Here is a 23,841-nt window from a genome sequence, read left to right as displayed (position 1 = left end):
AGAGGAAGAGGAGCAAAAATACCACTAGGGGGCATATACAGTACTAGCAAAGCAATTGTTCCTTCATCCCATCAATTATGTCAGTTCCAGGTCAGAGACAACTGCCCCCAGTTTGCAATGACAAAATAACTCCACTTACAAATATTTCTAGTTGAATGTAACAGCAGCTCCCCAATTACCACAGAGTGCCCATTTGTATGGTTTCTACAAGAAGAAATCCCTCTTCATATACTTGTGAAGACTGTCACTGAAAAACACCTTACATCGCAGGTTCCTTTATGGGTTATGCTGTCTCTTATGCACTCAGTGTACTGCAAAATGTTCAGGGCATGGACTATCTTGGACCACCCAACTGCATCCAAAGCCTTGCTGTACCGTATACAGAACCAGTTTCACTACACAGCCAAATCCTGCTGTAATCCCAAAAGATGAAAGTGTTGTAAGACTGTGGATGTGCACAGAATTCCCAGTTTCACTGGGTAATGGAGTAATGTACCATTTATGCTGTTCTTTACTTCCCCAGCACCATATTGTTTCTCATTCCCTAAAGTGTTCAGGTGATGACTCAAATGACCAGTTAGTTCCAAATCCTTCAGGCCACTCGTTCCTATGACCTTTCTGTTTTGCATGTTGGAGACTCTGAAGAGGGCAAGTTTTATACCTGAAGTCCAAGGCCCCAAAATTTAAAACAAAAACAGCGTACCACAAAAAAAAAAAGCTTCCGAGAGACACGGTTTATGTAGGACGGCTAGAAGACTGACATCAGAATCAGGTATCACGCTGCGATCCAGTCAGCCCTGACACATTTCCACACAAAGTGGGCCATGGAAGCTGGAGAAGAGCCAGTACAGCAGAAAACCTTCAGGGTTATTTTGCATAGGATTATGCAAATTCTTCACGAAGCTGAGGACTTGAGATCAGAGCTGTTTGCTTATCAACTTTCACCAGCACTAAAACTTACACAACTAACCTTAGAAGACAGCATGTTATTCTGAACAATATTGCCGAACAAGCAGTTGAATAAAATCAATTACTTGCTCAAGGCATTTTTAAGACATACATTTCCTTAATTATTGTCAGATACGCAGGTCAACAAAAAGGAAGATTGATTTCTGGATAAACAGAATAACTGTGATGTTAAAATGTTGTGTGCAAAGACAAATTGTGAATTAAAACATTTTAATGCTCATTTTAGTGAAGCGATGGGAATATTCAGGAAGCACTTGCAGTCAAGAAACTGTACGCATCCCCATCTGCCTGTCGATGGCATAGTGCTACAACCTCTCTAGTCTTCATCTTTTTATCACTTACACCTTGCTGATCAGGGTGCATTCCTTCTTGCCCAGCCATATATTTGTACTGATTAATGTAATACTAATATAATGACTATGCTGTTTGCATCAGCAACGTTAGAACAAACTGACATTGGCTGGAAAAGCCAAGTCAGCCTTATTTTTTGTGACCCAGCGCTGTCATCTCATCTGCTCACTGATACATGTTGTGCCCCAAACTGGCCCTCAGCATCCAAAAAGGAAAGTAACCCCAGACCTGTCCCTGTAGAGAATCAGGGAGGTGAAATAACATGTTTTAGTTGTGTAACAGGCTCATTTCTGTAATGTTAAGAACTTCCCAGCAGTGCCTAAAGCAATGCAACTAACAATCATCATTTGTTGTTTCCTCTCCCCGTCCCTTGGGAGAGAAAGTTGTGCCATTCAGTGCCTTGCTTTGCTAAGGAGCTTTGGTCTGTTTTGTGGTAGATTTTCTTTCGGGCTTATGTGGGGAGGAGGAAAATAGGATTTTGGTTTTCTTAGTGCTTCATCAGAGGAGGCATAAGAATCAAGAAAATGCCACCTTGCCCATTAAAAGAGTGGTTGAGATCTGCAGCGGTGCTCAGTTCTTGGGAGAAACTGCACACAAGCTCCTTTCCCTCCAAGTCCTCTCCCACAAAACACTGACTAGGAAATCTGCATTTCCAGGGTCAGTCTATCTATATCAGTACATAAAATAAAGCCAGGCATCTATTCCCCACCTTGACTGGAAGCACCATAGAGCATCAGAGCAAAGAACCAGTAAGTTACACTCAAAAAGCCACTCGCAATATACGTGCTCAAAGCCATTTGTTGTGCTTCATCCCTTCCCTTCTCAGTCCCCTCCCTAGATAGATAAATCAAAAGGTGGTAGTTGCAGCATTATTTCTTCTATGCCTTCCCATTGCTTCTTTCCAAATCCTCACTCCTCCATGGGTAGAGGAGCTGTTACACAGCTCTGTGTGTATACACACACACACACACACACGATACATATATATTTTTTATATATATATATATATATATATATATATATAGGCCTTCCACTCTAATGAGAGGAAGGGAAGCCCCATACGAAAGGATCATAACCCATCCATGCTTTGTGAAAGCATGGTAAATGCAAAGCCCCCATATCCGCACTGTGGCTATGCGTGGCTTTGTACTGCGAAAGTTAAATATACTTTCCAAAACAATACAGACAGGGTTGAGGAAGACCTCACCCCTGAAGACACCAGCATCCAACGTAAACTGAAAGCAATTCCTGTGAAAGGAAAGCTGCTGAAAGGAGAGCAGACATTATAGGAAGTATGCTTATATATATATAGTATGTATACCATATGCAAGCATGCATATGGTATACACATCTATGTTCTAGTTTAGATTTCTAGTGGCAAATTCTAGGAAAAAAAATAAATGCAGAACACCAAAGCTGCTACAGAGAGGAGCAAACAATGGAATTAAATTCAATTCCTCACAGAGTAGCTTATTCAGTAAAACATAATACCACAGTGTCTATTGGCTTCTTAATTAAGTCTTAACTACTGATTCCCCACTAGTAACTTCAAAATTTTACTGCTGCTTTTTTCAAGATGCTCATGATTTTCTACCAGGATGGCAAAGAGTTACCAAAACGCTCACCAATGAAGTTTTTCCCATTGTATTCCTGTTGTCATTTATGGGTTGTTTAACATCAGAAATGTATTCTTAAGCACTTCCTCACTTGCATTATCATAGATTATCATAGATAATGCAAGACAAGTTCCAAGGACAGCGTTAAGTGTCTGAAACAGGTAATGAATGCTCTGCCTAGACAAGAGATGCGGACAACACTGTTCCTCTTCTCTCAGTTCTGCCAGCTGCTAACAGCTTTGATAGTAAGCTCAATACTTGTAAATGCCTGCACCTCTTACATTATGAAAAAAATTAGCTTTGTCTAAACGGCGAACAAACTTAAATCCTACCAGCATCTATTTAAGGATTAAATCCCCATTCTACTGATAGGTTAATGGTGAGCAAAGCCAAGGGTTATTTCACATTCTTATCTGGCACACAGATAAATCAGTAAGCTACACTGTTCGTGTGACACTCACCTGGTGTAGCTTCTGCCAAAATTCAGGTCCGTCCTCCATTTTTCTTAAGCTTGGTGGAATGTACCAGAAGCAAACGTTTGCATACTCTGGCTAAACAAGAGAAGAAGTGCTTGCTTATGAGATGTAAAAAATGGAACAGGAATACATATTATAGCTTGTCAAAAAGTTCTGCTTTATTTTTTGTGGGGAAAAAAAAAAAACACCTTTGAGTTTATACCCTTTTCATTAAAATTTCCTTCTCCAACTCACCTGTTGTTTCCCTTTTTTGAAACTAGAAATAGTTTTCATATCATCCACTTCTCTTCCTGCTGCCGGAAAAAGGAAACCTGTTGGGGTTTCTTTTTCATTTCTTCTTCCTATATACATATTTAACTGCTTTGCTCACTAAAAACTTTGGCAAGGAAAAAAGTGTAAGAGAGGCATAGAGAGGTAACTTACAGATTTCAAAATTGAAGCAACTTTAAAGAGAAGAATACATTTTCTTTTTAGTGTTTTTTTAAATAGAAATTTCCAGTGATGCATTTTACACAAAACACAAACTCAATTTTTTTTCACCATTTAACACTTGCACAGCTAGTCATTTTTCTACTGAACAATGCCAATCTCCTTTTATACCTTATATCATACAGCACACTACACAGTGCTGGAGTTAATGCTGGCTTTCTCAATTTCCACATTTTATAAGAATCTCAGGACCCCTTGCAGGGTATGTGCCATATCCTGGATATGTCTTATCCAATATCTAAGCAGGCCTTCTGAGCAAAGACTGAGACTCCACATCTCTGCTTCTCTCCAGAGAAATTTTGCCTTTAAACTCAGCAGAGAGTTAGCTGCAAGGCTCCCGCCAAGAATGGCTGTCCAGCATGTATTATAAAATAAAGCATTTTGTGCTTATGGGGTTTCTGTTTCATATATGATTGAGAAAATGTTCCCAGCAGACCAGTCCAGAGCGTCTCTACACTTCCTGCTAATTTGGAACATTTTTTCTTTTTTAAACCTGTACAGATAGTAATAGCACAAGGAATAGATGTGCCTTCTAATGCCGTCCAACACTACCCATAAAACCACTCAGTCAATCTTGATCTACATTATTTGCAACACAGTATTTAACTGGGGTCTAGATTATAATATGGATTATAAACTCACACACCCCTCTCCCCTCTCACACACCATCCTCATTAGTACTGGTTGAAAGAAAAAAAAAAAAAAAGTTAAAAGGGAGCTTCGTAGCTGGGTCACACCATCTCTTTGCCCCACTGTGAACGCGGCTGCTATTACAATCCTAGGCAGTCTCCTGAACGAGGAGAGCCCACCAGCTGAGACACGTTCTTTCATGAAAGGGCACTGGGAACTGCTCATATCACTTTCCGCCTCACTTCAAAGAATGCATTAAATACAATTTAATCATCAAGAAGAATATCATTGCCAGCAGGAACGGAGCTGCAAACCTGCCACCTGCTGCCACTGAATGAAATAAAGCTCATCTCTTAAAGTCCCATTTCTCTCCCCAAAGACCATGCCTTGAGCACACACAAACACAGACCCTGAAAAGGCAGCGACTTCCTCATGAGCGCAAGCACTGGCTTGCTGTTACAGGGTTTATTTTTAAACTGTTTAAAATCAGATGGCAGGAGTAGACAGATGGCATATATTACCATATTGCCATTGCCTATATTGCCTTCTTGATTATCTCAGTTTCCTTTCACACATCAAAAATATCATCGCCCTCTGAAAATACCATTCATCCTAGAAAAACTTAACTACCCCCAGCCATGCTTCACTCTATTTCTGGTTATCTTGTCACAGCTCTTATCCACGCAGGTAAGCAATTATACCACACAAGAGTTCAAGATGACTCAAACGCGAATGGCATTTCCAGGCTGTGGAGTGGTTCTCGTTACAGGACTTTCCTCACTGCATGTGATGATCAGAGGATCATCTTCCCGAGCTTCTTGTCTAGAGTCCAACTTCCTTTCAGAAAGGGCTCGCATAACCGGGCCTAGCTGCCTCCCAGCAGTCTTTCTTTGAATTCTCCCTACTTGTCCTCCTGCACTCCTGAAAACCTCTTCTTAACCCTTGCTCAACCTCCTTCTCATAGCCCATACTATAGCACTCCCTCCAATCCCACTTTTAATCCAGGTGTCCTGTTCCTGCAGGAACTAAACAGTAGTCTCTGCTCTCACTGACAGCTTTCACATCTACCGTGGATCTGGGCTCTCTGCTAAGCTCTACAATAATGGAGAGCTTTTTAACAGACTTGCCACTTCAGTAACCCCATCAGGTGTTGCTGGCCCAGAATTCTTCACTCCATGTAAAGTTTCCCAGTATGCACTTTCAAATTAGCAGTTTTCAAAGTTAAAGGGAAAAGTTTATATTGTATGAATAGTATAAAATATTTTTTATATTTCGTATTTCTTCTAGCCTAACCTGGAATGCTCGTGGTATCAGCAAGTGTAAACCAAACCTGCATCATTATGTGTTGTCGGTCTCCATGTGTAGCACTTACTCCCTTTCCCTTCCACCTCGATGTGCTCTCTTCCTCCCCACACTACATATCCAGCTGTCTTTCACACACATACACTTCCAACAATGCAGAAGGTTTTTCTAAAAATGACAGGCCTTTGCAACATCCCCAGATATTAGCCTTATTAATCAAAGAGCTGAGGATAGGTGGAAAAAACAGCGCTTTAGCTCTGCCCCCTTTACTCACTGTCCCCTAAGCAAGATCATCAACAGGTAATAAGCTGACAGGTTTAGCAAAGATGGGTGAAAAACACAACTTTTGGATAGTTTTTAGCAAGATGGACGTAGAAACAGAATTAAGGAAAAAACCACAGACTTTAATGATGAAAAGTCCATTTTTAGGATCAAAATATTCTTCCATCCAACACACAGTCTTATCCGTAAGTCTAGCAAGCACTGCTTTTTTGCAGCCAGACTCTTCACTTTCACAGAAAAGTGCTCCATCTGTACCCCCTGAGGCAATACAGGCCCAGGAGCTAGGAAAATAGGTGAAGTGATGGTAGGGAATACAGAGCATGTTATGCGTGTTCAATTATATATGAGTATCTCCAATACATAAACTTATTAAATGATATATTTCAAATACAAATCAGCAATTGGCTAAAAAGAACAAAATCAAACAACAGACACCCCCTAACAACAACAACAGTTCAGTTCCATTATCACTTACCTCCAAAAGAAGCTGGAATCCCTCTCTTTTCTTAATTTCCTCCACTAGATATCTGTAATTAAAAAGGCAGGGTTTTAACGCACAGAACAAAACAATACATACAGACAACAACAAAAAAGGTCTTGAACATGTATACACTTTTTTTTTTCCTCTCCTTTTTTTTTTTTTTTTTCTTTTTCTCCCCCCCCCCCCGAAGAAACCACAGAGTTAAACCTCATTTCTACCTGCTGTGAAAATGCAGTAGCTATCAGTTCCTGGAAACAAATGAAGGCTACAGCCAGCCAAGGAGCACTGAGGAGAGGCCAAATTCTGTCCTCGGGCACAGATTTTCAGCGGAGCAACATGGCACAAATTGATCCTATTTGCATCAGGCTGTGAACTTTCCCAATGCAAATTTCCATTGATGTTGCTCTCTACAAATTAACGCCTCCAACTCTTTCTCTCAAGTGCTGATGCTGTGCTGCCATGTTATTTCATGGTCACCCTGACATCTCTTGCACTACTATTGTCACCGGGACCTCTTAGTTTAGCCCAGAATTTAAAAGTTTCCACATACTTCAAACCCAGCAATTTTCCCAGTACTGTCCTTGTTCCACACTGTACACAACAGTGCACATTTCCCTTCAGTGAGCCACCGCTGATGCACAATAATCCCCAGGCATCCTACACTAACAATGCATTGAAATAAGCATTTCTTTTCTCTTTCATCTGTCAGTATGAAAAACAGAAGCCTTCAATGGGAAGATGGGTTTGAATCAAAACTTTGGATCCAAACAGCTTCAATTTATAGAAATTTTTTAAAACGTGACCTCAACTTTGCCATGGCACACATCACACAGGAATTCTGAAGCAGAGGACACTTTGACATAGCTGGGACTTCTCTCTTTATTCTCCCCCCTCAAAGCATTCCCAAGGAAAACTCAAAAAAAAAAAAAATCACTTCAAATTCACACAGCTTTTCCATTTCAACAGAATTTTAGTCTTCTACATGAAGATTTTGCTGTCTAACAGTAATAAAACTGAGACAGTTAAACTACTGATTGTGTACAAATCTGCTCTTTTGTTGCATTTATTTGGTATTTTCCTGCCTGCGGCTGCATTACTGGTCATCACACAAATAATTTTTTTATCCACTACTTGAGGAAGAAAAATATGGTCAAAATACCCCCCCTCGGTCCTATCCACATGCCTGAAATTGTATCTACAACACCTGCTATTTGGCAGACGTGCTGCAGAAACAGGTTGTCTAGGGAGGCAGTAAACAATACCCTAGATGGCATACATTTTTCAAAACAGAGCATGGGGAGTTGTCACGCTGTTTATCATTAACAAGTATTGTGCACGTGACTAATTACCTCTCAGCACACATCCCTGCAAAACGATTGCTGTGGTAGAGTGCCAGTTCCCATGACACGCAGCTCTGTGAGTTGTGCCACACCGTGCACTGTTGAGATGTTTCCTCTCACTATAACAAGTTGAGGTTCTGGGTCTTTTTTGCCATGACCATTTATATCTTACTGCATGCATTTGTTTGTTACCTGGTTGTTAATGCCCACACTACTCTTTAGGTTGAAAGAGAGGCATGCTGAAAGGTAAGTAGGAGGCTAGATATCATGTGAGTGTGTTGGGAGGAACCAGCTTCTGTAGGGAAATTGTCTTATGTAACAGGACAAAAGCACTGAGCTTGTTTTTATTAGAAGATACTTGTCTGTGCCATAAAACCAACATTCAGCAAAATCAGCAGGCTATTCACAAGACAGTGACCCTCAATTTTTTTTTTTTTTTTAATAAATCATGAAAAAGAAGCCTGTGTATAATCACTTTTTTTTTTTGAGGTCTTGAATTGTTAGAGCTATTTTACAATGCTTAATACCCTTCCCTCTTACCACAACTGCCTTTTCTTTAATACCACCATCTGACATAGGATATCTGATGTCAGTCAAGCTCACAACACTTAGTCATGTTCTTAACTATATTGCCAATAACCTAAGAAGGCAGCCATTAGAAAATCCATCACCCGTGATTTATCTTGCCAGGACCATTTGATGGCAGTGGAGCAATTTACTCTGTGCATCTTTCCACAGTTGACAGTGGAGTTTTATTATTGTTTCACGGTTGTAGAACATTAGAAGGGCTTGAGTCTCAGTGAAGACTAGAGTGCACAGAGAAGTGATATTTGCTATGATTAAGCCTTGCAGAAAATGACGGGTGGAGATCTGCAGTGAAAGTAGACATATGTCTGCTAAGAGTGGGTGTCAGAAGAGGAATCAGGCAGAAAAACTGCAAAGATGCTGAAGCATAAAATGCAGAGGTGGTTATAGTTGTATTCTAAAAGTAGTTTACTTCTATTTTCTTTTTAGTGTACTTCATAAAGCAACATCCCTGCATCAAAAATAATCGGGGAAAAAAAAAAACAGCAACAAATTTTCTGAAGTGAACAGCAGGATGCTCTACTGTAGGTATTTCAAAAATAAGCCTTTCCAAATAGGTAGCATCACAATGTTCCTGGGATATCTAATACACTGAAAACTTGCTTCATACCCAGAACAAGAAGAAATTAATGGAATAGCCAATAAGCAGAGTTTGATGCAACAGAAATACATGCCTGCAATTACCCTAAAACCTTTGCAACTCTGCCTGGCCATATAGGGAAAAAAGGTAATCTTGCTCTTAAGTTCTGTAGTCAGTGGACTAGTTCCAGAATTAATCCAGGTCTGTGTTCAGGAACGCTGAAATACTATCTTTGCCACATCAAAGGAAAACCTACTGTAATAAATCAGGAGAAAGGCTGCACAGCTGTTGAGTAGGTAGGAAACCTGGCATAGTGCCCAGTAAACCTGATGTCTCAGCTGCAAAGTGTCCATGTAAACTCAAGATTGCAATGCAACTACTGTAAAGAATATACTTCATCAGATAGTGACTAAGAATTAAATTTCTTCTTAAAGAGGGGAAAAAAAAAAAAAAAAAAAGACAACCCAGTCACTCCTTAGAAGCGCTACCAGCTGAATCCTAACCTTCAAAGAAATATCGATCCCAGAAAGGTCATTAATCACTACACTCAGTCAAACGACCTTGGCCAGTGACCTTGATAAGGCTGAATTCTCCCACTGATAGTAGAATGAATTACTTACTCTGTACAGACACAAAACAGTACAATGCTTCGGAACAAAATCAAGGTGCAATTTAACCAGAAGGCATTAAGGAACACTTAACCAGCCAAACAATTAATGGCTTTAAAGAAACAAAATAGAGAAAAAAGCCACAGCTCATTTGGGCTTTTCTGGTTTTGCTTCTTTCTTTTTGTTCCTTTCTAATCCACTCTGGGTTTAGGTCATGGGTATTTTTACCTTTTCTTTAAGTGACTTCATTAAAGTGAGACTATTCCTTTAATTTTCACTGGAGTAAACATTTGATTCTTTTCAACTTGGTAGTTCATATCAAAAATAAAATGGCAATATGATATGGGTGACTGTTTTTCAATATTAATGATTTGACTTAGGGTAGTGTGCAGCTAGCCCAGGAATTGGTGAAGATTTCATTGTGGTTTATCTTGTATAAATTCTGAACAAATATGATACTTCAAGTGAATTGTTTTTAATGGGCCATTATCTTATTTCAATATTATTTCTTCTATCAGAAGACAAAACAACCTGTGTACGGGTCCCCAGAAACTGAGACATCACCATCACTTTAGAAACACCTTCTAGCATGAATTTTGCAGAATTCACTTGTAAAACTCAGTTCTGCAAGACCAAAACTTTAGTAAAATTGCACAGGGCGGGCGAGGAGAAGATCGCAATAAAAAGGTGCTTCAGTCCCTAACAGAACATACTGTAAGCATTAAGAACTTTAGCAAACTTGTAGAGAAAAAACAAGCAGTATCTCAGAATTTCCCCACATCATCGGCTTTCTGCGTTTCCCCAGTCACAAGGAATGAAGTGAACAGAAGAATGGCTAATTCACTTCTTGCTAGACACAGCTCACGTAGGGCTGCTTTTACATTAACACCAGAACACACAGTTATGAGTTAGAAGAGGGTGTATTGGTAAAACCTGTCCTATGTCTGGTTCAGATAACATAAATGTTAAATGATGTAGATTGGTAGTCTAATTTGGACTTCAATGTTTAACAACACCTATGCTTATTGCTAAAAGTAATAATTACTATTAAATATGTAGCAAATGTAATAACACTAATTATTACTGCTATTAGTTCTTCCTATTACACACAAAAAAAAGGAGAGGGGGAAAAAAAAAAGTAATAAAGTGGTCTGTTCCAGGATACGGAGTATCAGCAGCGTCAACACTTCAGTCAATTAAACAGACTAGGCATACTCAAAATTGTGAGGCAGTACCTAGCCAAAGCCAGTGCCCTGTTTACTCTCTCCTCGAGGCCTGCGGTTCCCAATGCTTTCCACATCAGCCAGAATTTGAACGCATCTGGACGCCTGCTGCACTGAATGGACTTGTCACCAGTGTCATAGCTGACATCGTAGAACTTGTCCTGCTGGAACAGGTATGCGGCCTTGGCAGAGTAACACTTCTTCAGGAGGCCCTATTAGAAACACAACAGAGACTTAGATTGCTGATAAGCATTTTCAAACCTTTTTATCTTCACAAGCCAAAGTCTTTTTTTCGTGTCTGTACCAACTGCTTAGTAAAACGGAACTGGATGTGCAGGAAACTATCCAAAGCTTACGGTGTGGTTTAAGAACCCTGAATGAACCTGAACCCAGTGAAGTCAGCAAGGAAACTTTTTTATTATTATTATTTTCTTCATAATGTCACTGAAGAGTTGCAGGTTGAAGAGGAATTCTGACTCAGTTCTCAAGAAACCATGGGAGTGGGTACCACAGGAACAGTTGCCCAAAGACATACATGGGTGGGAAAGAGGGAGGAGGAGAAGAAGCCTATGTCCACTGCTCCAGTCTACGGATTGGAAGAACAGCCTCTGAGAAGCTTTCTACATGTTCACAAATGGCTCAATCTATTCCTCCTTTGCCAAACAAAGAACTTCATATACGGCACAGTTAGTTGCAGGTAGGGAAGATTTTAGCCCAAAGAAATAAATGTTTAGCCCTTACCAGAAAATAAAGCCACTGAGGATTTAGCATAGGCTATCTGACTGTTTGAGTGGAAACACGATGAGGAGATTAGTGCAACCCCATTTTTTGTCTCTTTTCACAGTTCAGACAATTTTAACATTTGAAAATAAACCTCAGAAAAGGTACTTTAGAATACCCTAATTAGGGTTTGTTAATGAAATTCTTTTTCAGCAATCTCCAGCCTCCAACTTCTGAGAGGCTGCCTAGGCAGAGATGAGCAGCAGAAAACAGACAAAGATAAAGGAGTAACACGGCAAGTTCCAGCAAAGAACAAAGCTGTGAAATAGAAAGCACAGAGGCTGTTATAGGTTTAAAGGTGCAGGGGAAGAGAAGAGGCATAGGACTGTCCATTGGCTGAAGAATGAAATATCAAAGCATACTCTGTAATACTATGAAGTAGAGAGAAGGGCTGGCAGAAAGCAGGTTACAAGAACAGAGATAAGGGTGGCTCTACAAGGAGTCCAGGAGACAGAAAAGGTTGTAGATTTGTCAGTGATATTAAAAGTGGGTAAGAAAAATAAACCACAATCTATAAGATAATACCAGAATAGAAATTCAGATGAGGTTAAAAACACGGCTACAGCATCTGATTCAGAACTGCAAACATGTATTTAAGTGACAGTTGAACCAGAAGTCTTCCATGCAGAAGAGACGCAGACAGCACGACAGAAGTTGCTAAACAGTATCTCAAAGAGCACAATTCATTTTCCAATTCAACATCACTCTTCAATTTGAACCAACTGAGAAAGCATTTCACATCTCATCCTTTTCTCTGCATATGCTGCAAGTTTGATTTTAAAATGGCAGACAGTGTCTGACATCACTCTTAATCAAAGTGTCATATTCCCATAGCAGAGGTACAATTCTTGATCTACATTACAATACACTACTGATAACTTTGGAACTGGCAATAAAACAGAGAAAAAAGGTCAAGACAAAGAAATCCAAAGGAGAAATAATCCACTGGCACACACAGAATAAGTCTCCCTCTCTCCTAGCCTTTTCAATACCCTCCATCAATACTAAAAACAAAACAAACAAAAAAACCAACCTGCGCACCTATTCGTAGAGCACAAAAGGAGAACACCACCAAAGGTTTCTCCACAACTTCTGTAGGGGTTTGAGAATCCCATTGTAATATTGCTGGTTTGCAAAAAGGACAGCAAATTCAGCCTGAACTCTTTAGCCACAGCACCAGCACGTTCAGCCTTGTGAAAAGACAGTTTATGTGAAAGCTTGGGAAAAAAAGGGGCAGCGGCTGCTCTCCCTCTGCAGTCAGAGTGATAACGTGCTGCTGCAGCACACAGTAGCCGTAGCTAGAAAGCCAATGCCAGGCACAATTTTTTTCAGTATATAAGATTCTCACACCTACTTTCCAACATTCTCAGAAAAAGAAAGGCAAGAAGATGACATTAGAAACTGAAGAAAAGTCAAGCACTGAAGCATCCATCCTTTACAGTTTTTCTACAGCTTTGTGTTCTCTGGCTAGCAGCTGCACAACAGGAACAGGAGTCTGTTGGTCAAGCCATTGTGCCCTATTCATTTAGATCTCCATACCTTGATTTTCAGGGGAAATACAAGTTTACCAGACATGGTATTTTTAAAAAAAAAAAAAAAAAAAAAAAAAAAAGCAGCAACATCCACAAATGTAAGTTAATTGCTTTGTCTCTTACTGACTTTAAAATTTTGCACGGTGTTTCTGCAGTGAGTGTATAGCAGGGTTGATCAATGTGGGACTATCTTCTGCCTTATCAGAATGTAATACAGCTACACGATAGAGGACATCACAGGACATTAGTTCCCCTCACACCTGTCATCTGAGAAATAACTACTTTTGTTTGTCACAAGAAACCTAAACTCAGTTGGTAATATTACAGAAAGTCTGAAAAGTTCACTTAAGATCACAGTACAGCTGCAGAGTTTCATAGTTCAAAAAGAAATGCTCTAGAGTGAAAATGCAGCAAGAACAAATAGTTCAGTATCTCTGAGTGAACTCAAATTCCTGGGAACATATTTCATTTAAAAAAAAAAGCGGGTACTGTCCTACTCTCCTGGTGCATCCACAGCTGACAAGATGTGCTGGCTTGATGATCCTTTTCCATCTGCTTATCTTACTAATAATACAAACACACTCAAGAAATCCTGCTGAAGATATTGCCTACTGTCAATCTCCAGAGGCAAGTACAGTGACATCCTCCAGCATATCACTAGAGCAGAAAGGAGAAGAAACAAAAATCATGCTTTGAGAAAGAAAGAAATATGCCAGACCAATGCAAGAAGCAAGGTGGAGGAGAAAGAGAAAGGAAGGGAAAGGGAACGTTGCAGAATAGAGTTTGGGCAGGGAGGACAACAGAAAAGGCAAAAAATACAAGATAAATTTTATGCTCAAGAAAGCAGTTACTCCTTGATTGCTGCTGTCTCAAAAGTAATAGACTTAAACATGCTGAAGACAAAATGTCATCTCAGTTTTCCTCGTGAAATGATGGAAAAGCAGAAGAAAAATAAAAGGAAAAAAGTAGGCTTTGTAACTCAACATTCTCAGTCCCAAGAAGACCCAAATGTTTCTCCACACAGTAACTGAGCTGCTCCATCTGTTCAGAAGAATTGCAAAAATTTCATTAGAACTGCCCCATTTGACAAGTTTGAGATTCTTTCTTCAGCATCTTTTATCTTTTTACCCTTTGTACAGAGACTAATGGTAGCACTCTGCCTTATACTGGGTCTGTTAAAGTTTAGAAAAATGGAAATACTATTTTCATGGAGGCCCCAGTCCACTATGAACTTTCAAATAGCCTCTAGTTTTGATGAAGTCTATGGATAGTTGCAGTATGTTCTAATTAATGGCAAATAAATGAATAATTATTGATACTGAAATCAATATATGAGCCCCAGTTTCATAATTCAACGTATTTTTCTCATTGAACACACTTATCTACAGCAAGCCTTCTGATCTCTTTCCATTGCTAGTTAAAAGTGAATTTCAATTTCATTAACAAAACATCTTTTTCCCCAAGCTTTTTCCCCAAGACAAACACCTTCCTGATTTGCCTCATGTGAAGCAATAAGGACAACCTTTTAAATGGCATACTTGAAAATTCTCAAAAGCAGTGCAGTGCAAAAGGCCACCCCTGTAATTCACTTCAAGAGGTGAGAAAGAGCTCTCAGTTGTACTAACCCCAAGCAGAAAGCAATGGGAATAGAGTATTTCCTGCAGCTGCCCTGGAAAGGAATCAGGGAAGTAGATATCTTTGTGATACTGCTAATGATGAGGAAGAGATTACACTGTAAATGGCTACCATGATCACCTCAATCAGTTCTATTCTGTGCTAAACTGGGATTTCATTAGCTACATTTAAGACTTTATTTTTAACTAATAAGTGAAAATTCTGCTCATTACCTAGAATTGATTGCTAATTACCTAACCTAGTGCTACACTCTACCGAGTGACAGAACTTTGGCATTGGTGATAAATTAGTTCTCTATTTATATGGTGATAATATTCATGTTTATATGGATTATAGCAAGGACAAATTGGAGTAGCTCTGTGGTCTTAAGGGAGTATGTACAACCCAAGACTGATTCATAGCATTTTAAGACCATATAAATACAAAGTTGACTCACTAATGTTTAGAGAATATCGGTCCATCTAGCTTTGTGTTTAAACAGACACTGCAATTCACGCCACAGCAATACAAGTGTTTTCCAAGTAAGTCTATCTTTTTACAAACGTGATGAAAGTTACTCAGGGTATGGCAGTGAAAAAGGGATAGCTGTGCATTTCTTGAGTGCTTTAAGCACCAAAGAACTACTATCATTGATCTGAGCTTTTACAGAGGATTAACCAATCTCTCTCTCCCTTTGGTGAAAATGCTTCTCCCTTCTAATCAAGCCAAACACATATTTCTCTTTTCTATCTCTTCCTTCTTTGGAAATCATTCCAATTTTGTTTCACTAAGGCTGGAAGATACTCTTTTATCAGCATTTCACGGCAGTTTATCTTTTTTTTTTTAATCTGTATAGGAAAATATTTAAATACAATGTTTCATTCTAATTATCTAGCTGCAATGTCTTAAGCCTATTAACACTGCTAAACCACATAGCTTTATTGATACTATGTGGCAAAAAAACCCAAACCAAACAAAACTGGTCACTATTACTTTTGCTAATGGAAAATCAGGGTGTTACCACTACATCAGAAATGTGGCAATTCTTTCTAAAGATTATCTTTTTATGCATAAAGTAAAATACAAAGCTTGGGCTTGTCAAACAATCTATACTGGGGGGGGGGGGGGGAACAAACAAACAAACAAAATAGAGGAAAACTGAAGGGATTATTTGTACACTTATAATCACCTAACCCGAATCCTGCAGTAGTCCACAGTTTCCAAATGGACCTCAAAGCAAATGGGAAGACAGGCTAACAAAACTTCCTTAATCAGACCTCCAAAGGGAGCTAGGGCTTGACTCATAAATGGGACTTAACATCTATGCTTAACATTTTGCTGCTCTGATTTCTTGCAGAATTCACCACTTCAGAAACTACCTGAGGTCCCTTGAACATTCACTAGCAGAGCAATGTGTGCCAAACTTCCAGTTCTCATCTCAGCATCCAGCTCCCACTGAAGCATCCTAACCACAGCATGAAGGAATTATGTTCACATAAAAATGTATGCTTCATCTGCAGCCATAGGTATTTATGTCATTTAGGAGCAGTGGAACAAGCTCCATAGTGAGGAACCGATACACGTACTCTTCCATACCTTACTGGTGTGAAAATAGCATTTTTAATGGAAAACTGGGTCCAGCTGCCTGGTCCAGATCTGGTATGGAGAGGATCAAAGTGAAGCAAGGCCCTTCTGCCAAAGTGTCTTAAATATGCATTTGATCTTTTTTTCTTTAAGATTTATATTCTAACACTTTAAAAAAAACTGAGAAGAAAATACTCAAATTTGTATGTGCTTCTGTTTGCATATAAAGACTGCACTGGCACATACACAAAACATGTAAGTGCCCATTTTCCAGGAATTAAACACAAAGTAAAATGCTCTCTCCTCCCCATGCAGAGAAGTCTTCTACTTGCCAGAACGTGTCTCACTGTACAACAGGATTTCGCTATATGATCAGTAATACTTGTGTTTTCACCCCTCAACAGCCTAGGATTCAGCTCTACAAGTATTTCCAGCGCAACATCGCCTAGCTGTGATTTGGAAACGGAATAGGATTGCTCTATCAGACGTTACGCTCCATGGAAAGAGAATACAGAAAGGTTGCCAGAGCCCTGAAGTTGGAACAGTGTTTGTAAAGTAACTCTAAATGCCAGGGCAGCTAGAATATTTCGTTCCTCTCCATTTCCTTCCTCTTTTTTCCTGAGAAATTTCCACTATGCAGCCCAAGTAGTCTAATCATTACCTGAGGCTATATCTATGTACTGGGCCCAATTAGTTAAAAATATAGCACTGAATTCTTCCCAAGGCCTGCAATTAAGACACCACATTAATCTTAGTCAATAACTTCATTCTGCTTGTTTTTCATCCTGGAATAAAGATAAAGTGATGGACAGGTAGTCCTGGAGTCTAATCCTCTTTAATCCCACAGACTCTAGTCTAAAGAAATGAGGAGGCACACTTCTCCTTGCTGTCCTGCCATGTCTCACCCCTGACTTGGAACAATCGGCTCCAAGAGAGCGCTGATTAACATTTATGCTTTTTGGTTCTCATCAGTTCTTACTACCAGGAGTTAGTAACCAATTACATGGACAGCTAACCACTAGCAGCTGAATAGAAACTATCAGCTGTTTTGACAGAGATTTATAAAAATGATTTACAAACCATGGCCACAACAGTGATGCAAACCTCAGGGCCTCCATATCCTCATGATGTTCAGTCATTCTTAACCTATGAAGTATAAGCTAAAACTCAACCCTGATGGTAGAGAATGGACATAAGTTTTAGCAGGGCTGAGTTTGGTATGGGGCTTGAAATAATTAACCTCTTACTGGTTTCTTTATTAAGATAGAAGAATTCCACAAAGATCAGAGCTCTGTTGTTTGCTTGCTAGATCTTTTAATTAGTCATAGCTTTTAGAAAGCCTAAATCACCCTGGTGATGAGTAAGAACTAGCAGAGTGAGGAAAGAAGGCTCAGCACCTTTACCTGCATGTGCTCTGACTCCTTATCCCTCTCCTTTCCCACTCTGGTACACCCATGTAAGGGGATGCGAAGAGGAGCTCTGCCTACTTCAAACAGAGATGCTGTACTGCTGCAGTCCCAATGGATGACAGCTATTCTGAGGACTTTGATGAGCTCGGTGTTTAAGTGCTGCAGACCCAGGTGACAAAATACTCAATTCTGAATGCAAATCATGTACAGAAGTTAACTAGCAAGGGCACCAGCTGCAAAGTTTGACCACTGGTGAGTACACTGACTTGGATCAGTTTGACCCTGCTCTCTTATTCATCCTTTATTAATTTTGAATTAATATCATTCAGCCTTTGCACTGCAGTGTAGTAAAACTGACTTGCAGTTGTTTTCTAATTATTTCCACTTCCATATTACAGCAATGACAGCCTACCACATTAAAAAAAAAAAAAAAAAAATAAAGACAAGAGGACTTACAGAGTTATCTTTCACCAGAAGAGCACAGCACTGGATTCCTGCCAACAGCATTTTATGGGGATTCCAGGCGACAGAATCAGCCCTGCGAAATTTATAAATGGAGAAAGGGAGGTGGAAATTGCACCTATAATCATGGGTACTAGAGAATCAAAAATGGCCAAACACAATCTAAGCAGACAAATCAGATTTCCCATTTCCCCCCACACACACACAGCCATAGGTTCAGAAATCTCTCCAGTTAATAGTAATATGTATTTTGGAAAACGCAACTCTCAGAATCATAGAATAGTTTGGGTTGGAAGGGACCTCTAAAGGTCATCTAGTCCAACCCCCCTGCCGTGGGCAGGGACATCTGCAACTAGATCAGGTTGCTCAGAGCCCCGTCCAACCTGACCTTGAATGTTTCCAGGGATGGGGCATCCACCACCTCTCTGGGCAACCTGTGCCCCCTTGTCCTGTCACAACAGGCCCTGCTAAGAAGTTTGCCGCCATCTTTTTTATAAGCCCCCTTTAAGTACTGATAAGCTGCAAGAAGGTCTCCCCGAAGCCTTCTCTTCTCTAGGCTGAACAACCCCAACTCTCTCAGCCTTTCTTCATAGGAGAGGTGTTCCATCCCCCTGATCATTTTCGTGGCCCTCTTCTGGACCCGCTCCAACGGGTCCGTGTCTTTCTTACGCTGAGTGGAGGTCAATAGGCCACACAACTTTCATCTCAGTCCCTGGTAAATGTGCTTATGAACTAAACTGACTTACCTGTGGATGCCATGAAGAAGTTTGCAATGCTTCCTTGATATCAAAGCCGAGCCACCCCAAGAAGCCTGTTGGAACGTTTATAGAGCCAAGACAATATTATTTGTATAAAGTTCTTTTCATAATGCTTCAACTAATAATTTCTGAAGATGTTTTATCTCATTTAAAATTTAGTTTACTACATGGTCAGTGGGCTAAATTTTGCCTTCAGTATCATTTACTGAAATAAAGATGGCAGCCTGGGGCTATGCCTAAAATAGAGGAGCTGATGGTTTGTGCCACTATGTGAGCCACAAACTACACTGTCTCTTCTGTGTAAGCAAGAGCATTGACTGAAGTGTCCCCGCATAACCAGACCCATTCCTGATACTGAATCAGAAGTGCTTCCTTTCCCCCAGCCTAAACCTAAGCAGTGGGAGCAGAAAAGCCCCATTTTACGTATCTTTGTCTGGTTTTAAAGACCTCCAATGATGGAGGCTGCACAACTTAACCACTTAATTTGTGTTTAACGGTATCAACCCTATTGATTTAAACTGTCAGTCCTAAACAGTGTTTACTCTTGTCATACTTGCAGTGGTCAGGGGAACAGATTATTCCTTTTCTTTTTGCAGCAGCTTTTAAAGCATCTGTAGACTATTAGGTATTGTCTTTTTGTCTTTTCTAGTTTAAATAACAGCAGTGTTTTCAATCTTTCCTCATTGGTCATAATTTATAGATATGGTTCTGTTTATCCTCACTGCTTTACTATTTTCAAATCTTTCTCCTGTAGGTCCTTAACCTTCTTGAAATGCAGCTTTTTATTTGGACACAACCTAGATAAAGCAGATGGAGCACCAAGCAGGAAGAGGCAATTATTTTATGTATCTTCTTTATTCAATTCTGAAAGGCATTTAACCCTATTTGAAATGCTTACAATCACCGATTTGTGATGTACTGCAAACCCCAGATCTTTTTCTGAAGGTCTGCTGTCTAGCCAACAATCCCGAGCCTGTGTTTGTGCAGTTGATTATTACAGCTTAAACTTAGAACTTTATCTTTATTGAACTGTAGCCTAGTTTTTCCCACTTTTTTCTCCAAACTGTCAAGATATCTTTGATTTCTAATCCTGTCCTCCCACTGCCTCTTGCAGCAGTTCTATGTCATTTTCAAATTTAGTCAGCATATTCTTTTTCATCCAAGTTATTAATGAAAATACCAGATAACTTCTAACCGAGGATGGATCTCTGTGGAATCCTGCTCAAAATTTTGTCCCCTTTCAGCAGTGAACCACTGGTAACTGCTCTCTGGGTGTGATTTTCCAGCCAGGTTTTCGCTCACTACCACAGCTGCAGCTTGGCATGTTTCTCTGGCTTTCTGATGAGAAGTTGCAAAGACACAATAAAAGTTAACTGCTTCTCCTCTATCCATGAGACTACAGAAGGAAGGTAGATTGATCAAACTAGGTTGACACATTTTGTTTATGACAAGTCCAGCTGGGAGCAATGCAGAGTAGCTCAAAACACAAAGATTACCACCTGTGTTCCATGCAATGTAATTGGTAACTAGGTATGAGAAAATTACTGTGTTTCATATGCAACAAACCACTTGCAGCTGAACAATGGGAATCACAGTGTTCACAGTGTGATTAAACTAACTACCTAAGCACAGGCCAATAGGTCAAACCTGATTTTCTGTACTGGTCTAGCCATAAGAAAAAAAAAAAAAGTCAAAATAAGGACCAGCAGGGAAGAAATACTCATACATAGTATTTAAAACTACATGAACACAATACATGACATACATAAGTGCTGGAGCTTGAGTGCATATTGATGATGCAAAACAAGTCATTAAGAAAGGCATCATAGGTGTACGATAGAATGCAATAAGCAACTTGAACATGTGTATGAATACTGTAATGTGCACAAAATAAGCCTGGTTATAGTCTCTGCACTTAGGCTATTGAATGGCTTGACTGCTGAGACAGTTTGGGCTTATTGGTATCATCTTCTTAAAACAACTTTTTCCTTAAAAAGTCCCTTTTCCTCTTTAGGTTTGTCTCCATGTGAGAGCTTATCTACTATTTCTGACTTTATTGAAATTTATCTTCCTGAAGCCCACTGATTTTATGTTGACGTTCTCCCTTTTGCCCTTCCTAAGAATCATGAGCTTTATCATTTCATGTTTAATGAAAAGAGTCTCCCTAAGGCAAACATATCAATTTTGGGGATCAGAAAATATTCTGAAATGAGATACATCAGTGTAGATCTGGAAATAACACCACTGACATTCATATAATATATTCTTATAAACAGCTCCTCAGATTTGCAGTAGATAATCCTGATTCCCATCAATGATACACGAAAAGTCCTAAATTAGACAGAACCTTCCCTGCTTTTTAATCTTTGTTTTATTTGTACTGTATCTTTTTTTCCTCCAAAGTTACAGCAGGCCCAAACAGCAGTACTCACTAGCTATAACTCAGACTTGCATAACACGTAAATCATTCAACAAGAAACCAGGCCTTTCAGAAGAATGTAGATCCTCAAAGCTTTCAAATATATTCTATTCTTGCCTATAAGGCTAGAAGGAGGTAGGCTTGCTTAAAAACAAAGAAAAAATCCAACTCTTCACTGTGTTTCTTGTACACTATTTCTGAATGGCAGATGCCTGGTCTCACTGTACCTTTTCACGTATCTTTCTAGTAAACCTGTTTCTAATGGTGCTGTGAGTGAAAAAAGGTCACATTATGAATTACAGTCTGCTCATTTTACCATAGCACATTTGTATATACATGTATGCCTGATGTCACTTACACGGAAAGGTTTCAGTCTCTTCCCCACACCCTGTTCTCATATAAATACAGCTAGAAACTTTAAACAAAAAATAAGAAACAGCCATCCACTCAACTCTTCCTAGATGGTGAAAGGAAAGATGGATAAAATACTGATAGAACTCCTGAGAACCACTGAGAGGTTCATAACACTAATCACATCTTAACAGAACGATGTGTCTTCCAGATAATAAACCTTATTTATTACTGGACATTTGTCCTTCTACTGGGAATCAATTCACATCTGACAACTACAGTCACTGTTTAAACAGAAAATTAACTTTAAGATATTTACTGACATTTTTACCTTAGTTTAACATGAGGCAAAATTGGAAGACGAAAGTAAATTCTTTACAAAACACTATCAACTGCCTATGAAGTATATAGTTCACAATATGGCCCAGGCTCATCCCACCTAATTTTAGTTATTCAGCTACAGGGAGTATGTTAGGAGACTACTCATTTTGTCCTCCTACAGCCATTGGAGATGGCTCCAGCCACGTCTATTCAGCTCACCTAAGATTCAACACAGATTCTGAATAGATTGCTCTTTCCACCGACTATACACAGACACGCAAGACTGTTTGGGCCTAATGTGAATGCTGCGCTTCTGCTGAAAATCATGAGTCATTCTCACCAGCACACAGCCATGAGGATGCTTTGCAGACACTTTAAATACTAGGGCTAAATTCTGCATCTTTGCCTCCAAGTCAGTAAGAAAACTCTTTTGACTCACACATACAGTGACTCTATTTATTAATGTCTGCGAGACATTTATTTGAAACACACATCGCTGCCTACGTGTTTTTTCTTCAGATACTCAACATTAAACAAACACTTCAAAAATTTAGAGCAGGTCTACAAGTCTCCATTAATGTTGCTCCAGATTCTCTCATTGCTCCATGGCTTTTAATCTAGCCATTCTGGATTTGTGGCGTTGCAAATTATAAAGAGAATGCAATTTTAGAAAATATGAAGAGACCTAGTTTTACAAAAATACATTTACAGCTAACTCTTTCAGGTAATAAAAAGGCTCAATGATTATTCCAAAAAGGTTCATGAATGGATTTTGATATTCAAACCTAAAATTATAAAGAAATGAGAAAAGAAAAGCTTCTGAACAATTTCGGAAAATGTAAGGAGATCTACAGGAAACTCAAACCTGTAAATATGAAACAGAATAATTTACGACTGGTTGAGTCAGAAAAATACCTTTATTTTAACCTGTATGAACCATACACCACAATTTTAATGTGCCCATTCTCCAACAGAACGTGGAAAGAATCCGAAGTTATATTTGTATATAATCACCTTTGAAGCATTTTTAGGAGGTAGCAAGAAGAAATTGATTTTAAAATAATTTTGAAATATAACCTGACAATGACAAAATAGCTTTGACTGCTTGTCACAACCAAATTATTTGCTGTTTTTTCAGCACATGTAACAGAGATTAATCAGAATGTATTTCTGTTCTCTATGCAAAAAAATAAGTTATTAGAACCCAACTTCTACAAAGAAACACCAACAGTCAAAGAAAAACAGCAATTATAAAAAAGCAATGCTAAACAAAACTACTTAGTATGCAAACTCACGTCAACATGAAGCCATAGGCCATGCTTTTCACAGATATCGGCAATTTTATCCAGAGGATCAAATGCTCCCAGCACTGTTGTGCCTGCTGTAGCACAGACAAGAAATGGTGCTGACCCCTGCAATAGGATTCAAAACAAAAAATTGTCATTTGCACTGCTCGTGTCCTCCAGTATATCTGCAGAGCTAAGTATAAAAAGGTCAAGGAAGGTAGGACAAAGATGCAATAGTCTACGTTTTAGTTTCCCAGCGGAAGGTACTGCATTTAAAAGTGCTGACTCTAAAAAAAAAAAAAAAAGCAGCATTTTCCATTTCCAGTTAACACCATCCCAGGGCAGACTTTACCAGCTTCAGACTGTTTTGACAGATGCTAGTTTTGTCAAGAT

The 23,841-nt window shown here is 39.3% G+C and overlaps 1 protein-coding gene across 3 annotated transcripts in view; it reads right to left on the bottom strand.

Moving 5' to 3' along the window:
• GADL1 (glutamate decarboxylase like 1) overlaps positions 1-23,841 on the bottom strand; it is a 118,643-nt gene that overhangs the window by 34,363 nt on the left and 60,439 nt on the right. For all 3 annotated transcript variants that reach the window (XM_076331132.1, XM_076331133.1, XM_076331131.1), the window contains exons 9-14: positions 23,458-23,574; positions 19,060-19,124; positions 18,308-18,389; positions 10,945-11,144; positions 6,591-6,642; positions 3,398-3,487 (exon numbers count right to left, since the gene is read on the bottom strand). In XM_076331132.1, the coding sequence (XP_076187247.1) occupies positions 3,398-3,487; positions 6,591-6,642; positions 10,945-11,144; positions 18,308-18,389; positions 19,060-19,124; positions 23,458-23,574 (606 nt within the window). The remainder of the gene's footprint in view (positions 1-3,397; positions 3,488-6,590; positions 6,643-10,944; positions 11,145-18,307; positions 18,390-19,059; positions 19,125-23,457; positions 23,575-23,841) is intronic.

The sequence above is a fragment of the Aptenodytes patagonicus genome, chromosome 2 (genome assembly GCF_965638725.1).
Source record: "Aptenodytes patagonicus chromosome 2, bAptPat1.pri.cur, whole genome shotgun sequence".
Classification (NCBI taxonomy): domain Eukaryota; kingdom Metazoa; phylum Chordata; class Aves; order Sphenisciformes; family Spheniscidae; genus Aptenodytes; species Aptenodytes patagonicus.
This window is presented reverse-complemented; position numbering and strand designations above follow the sequence as displayed.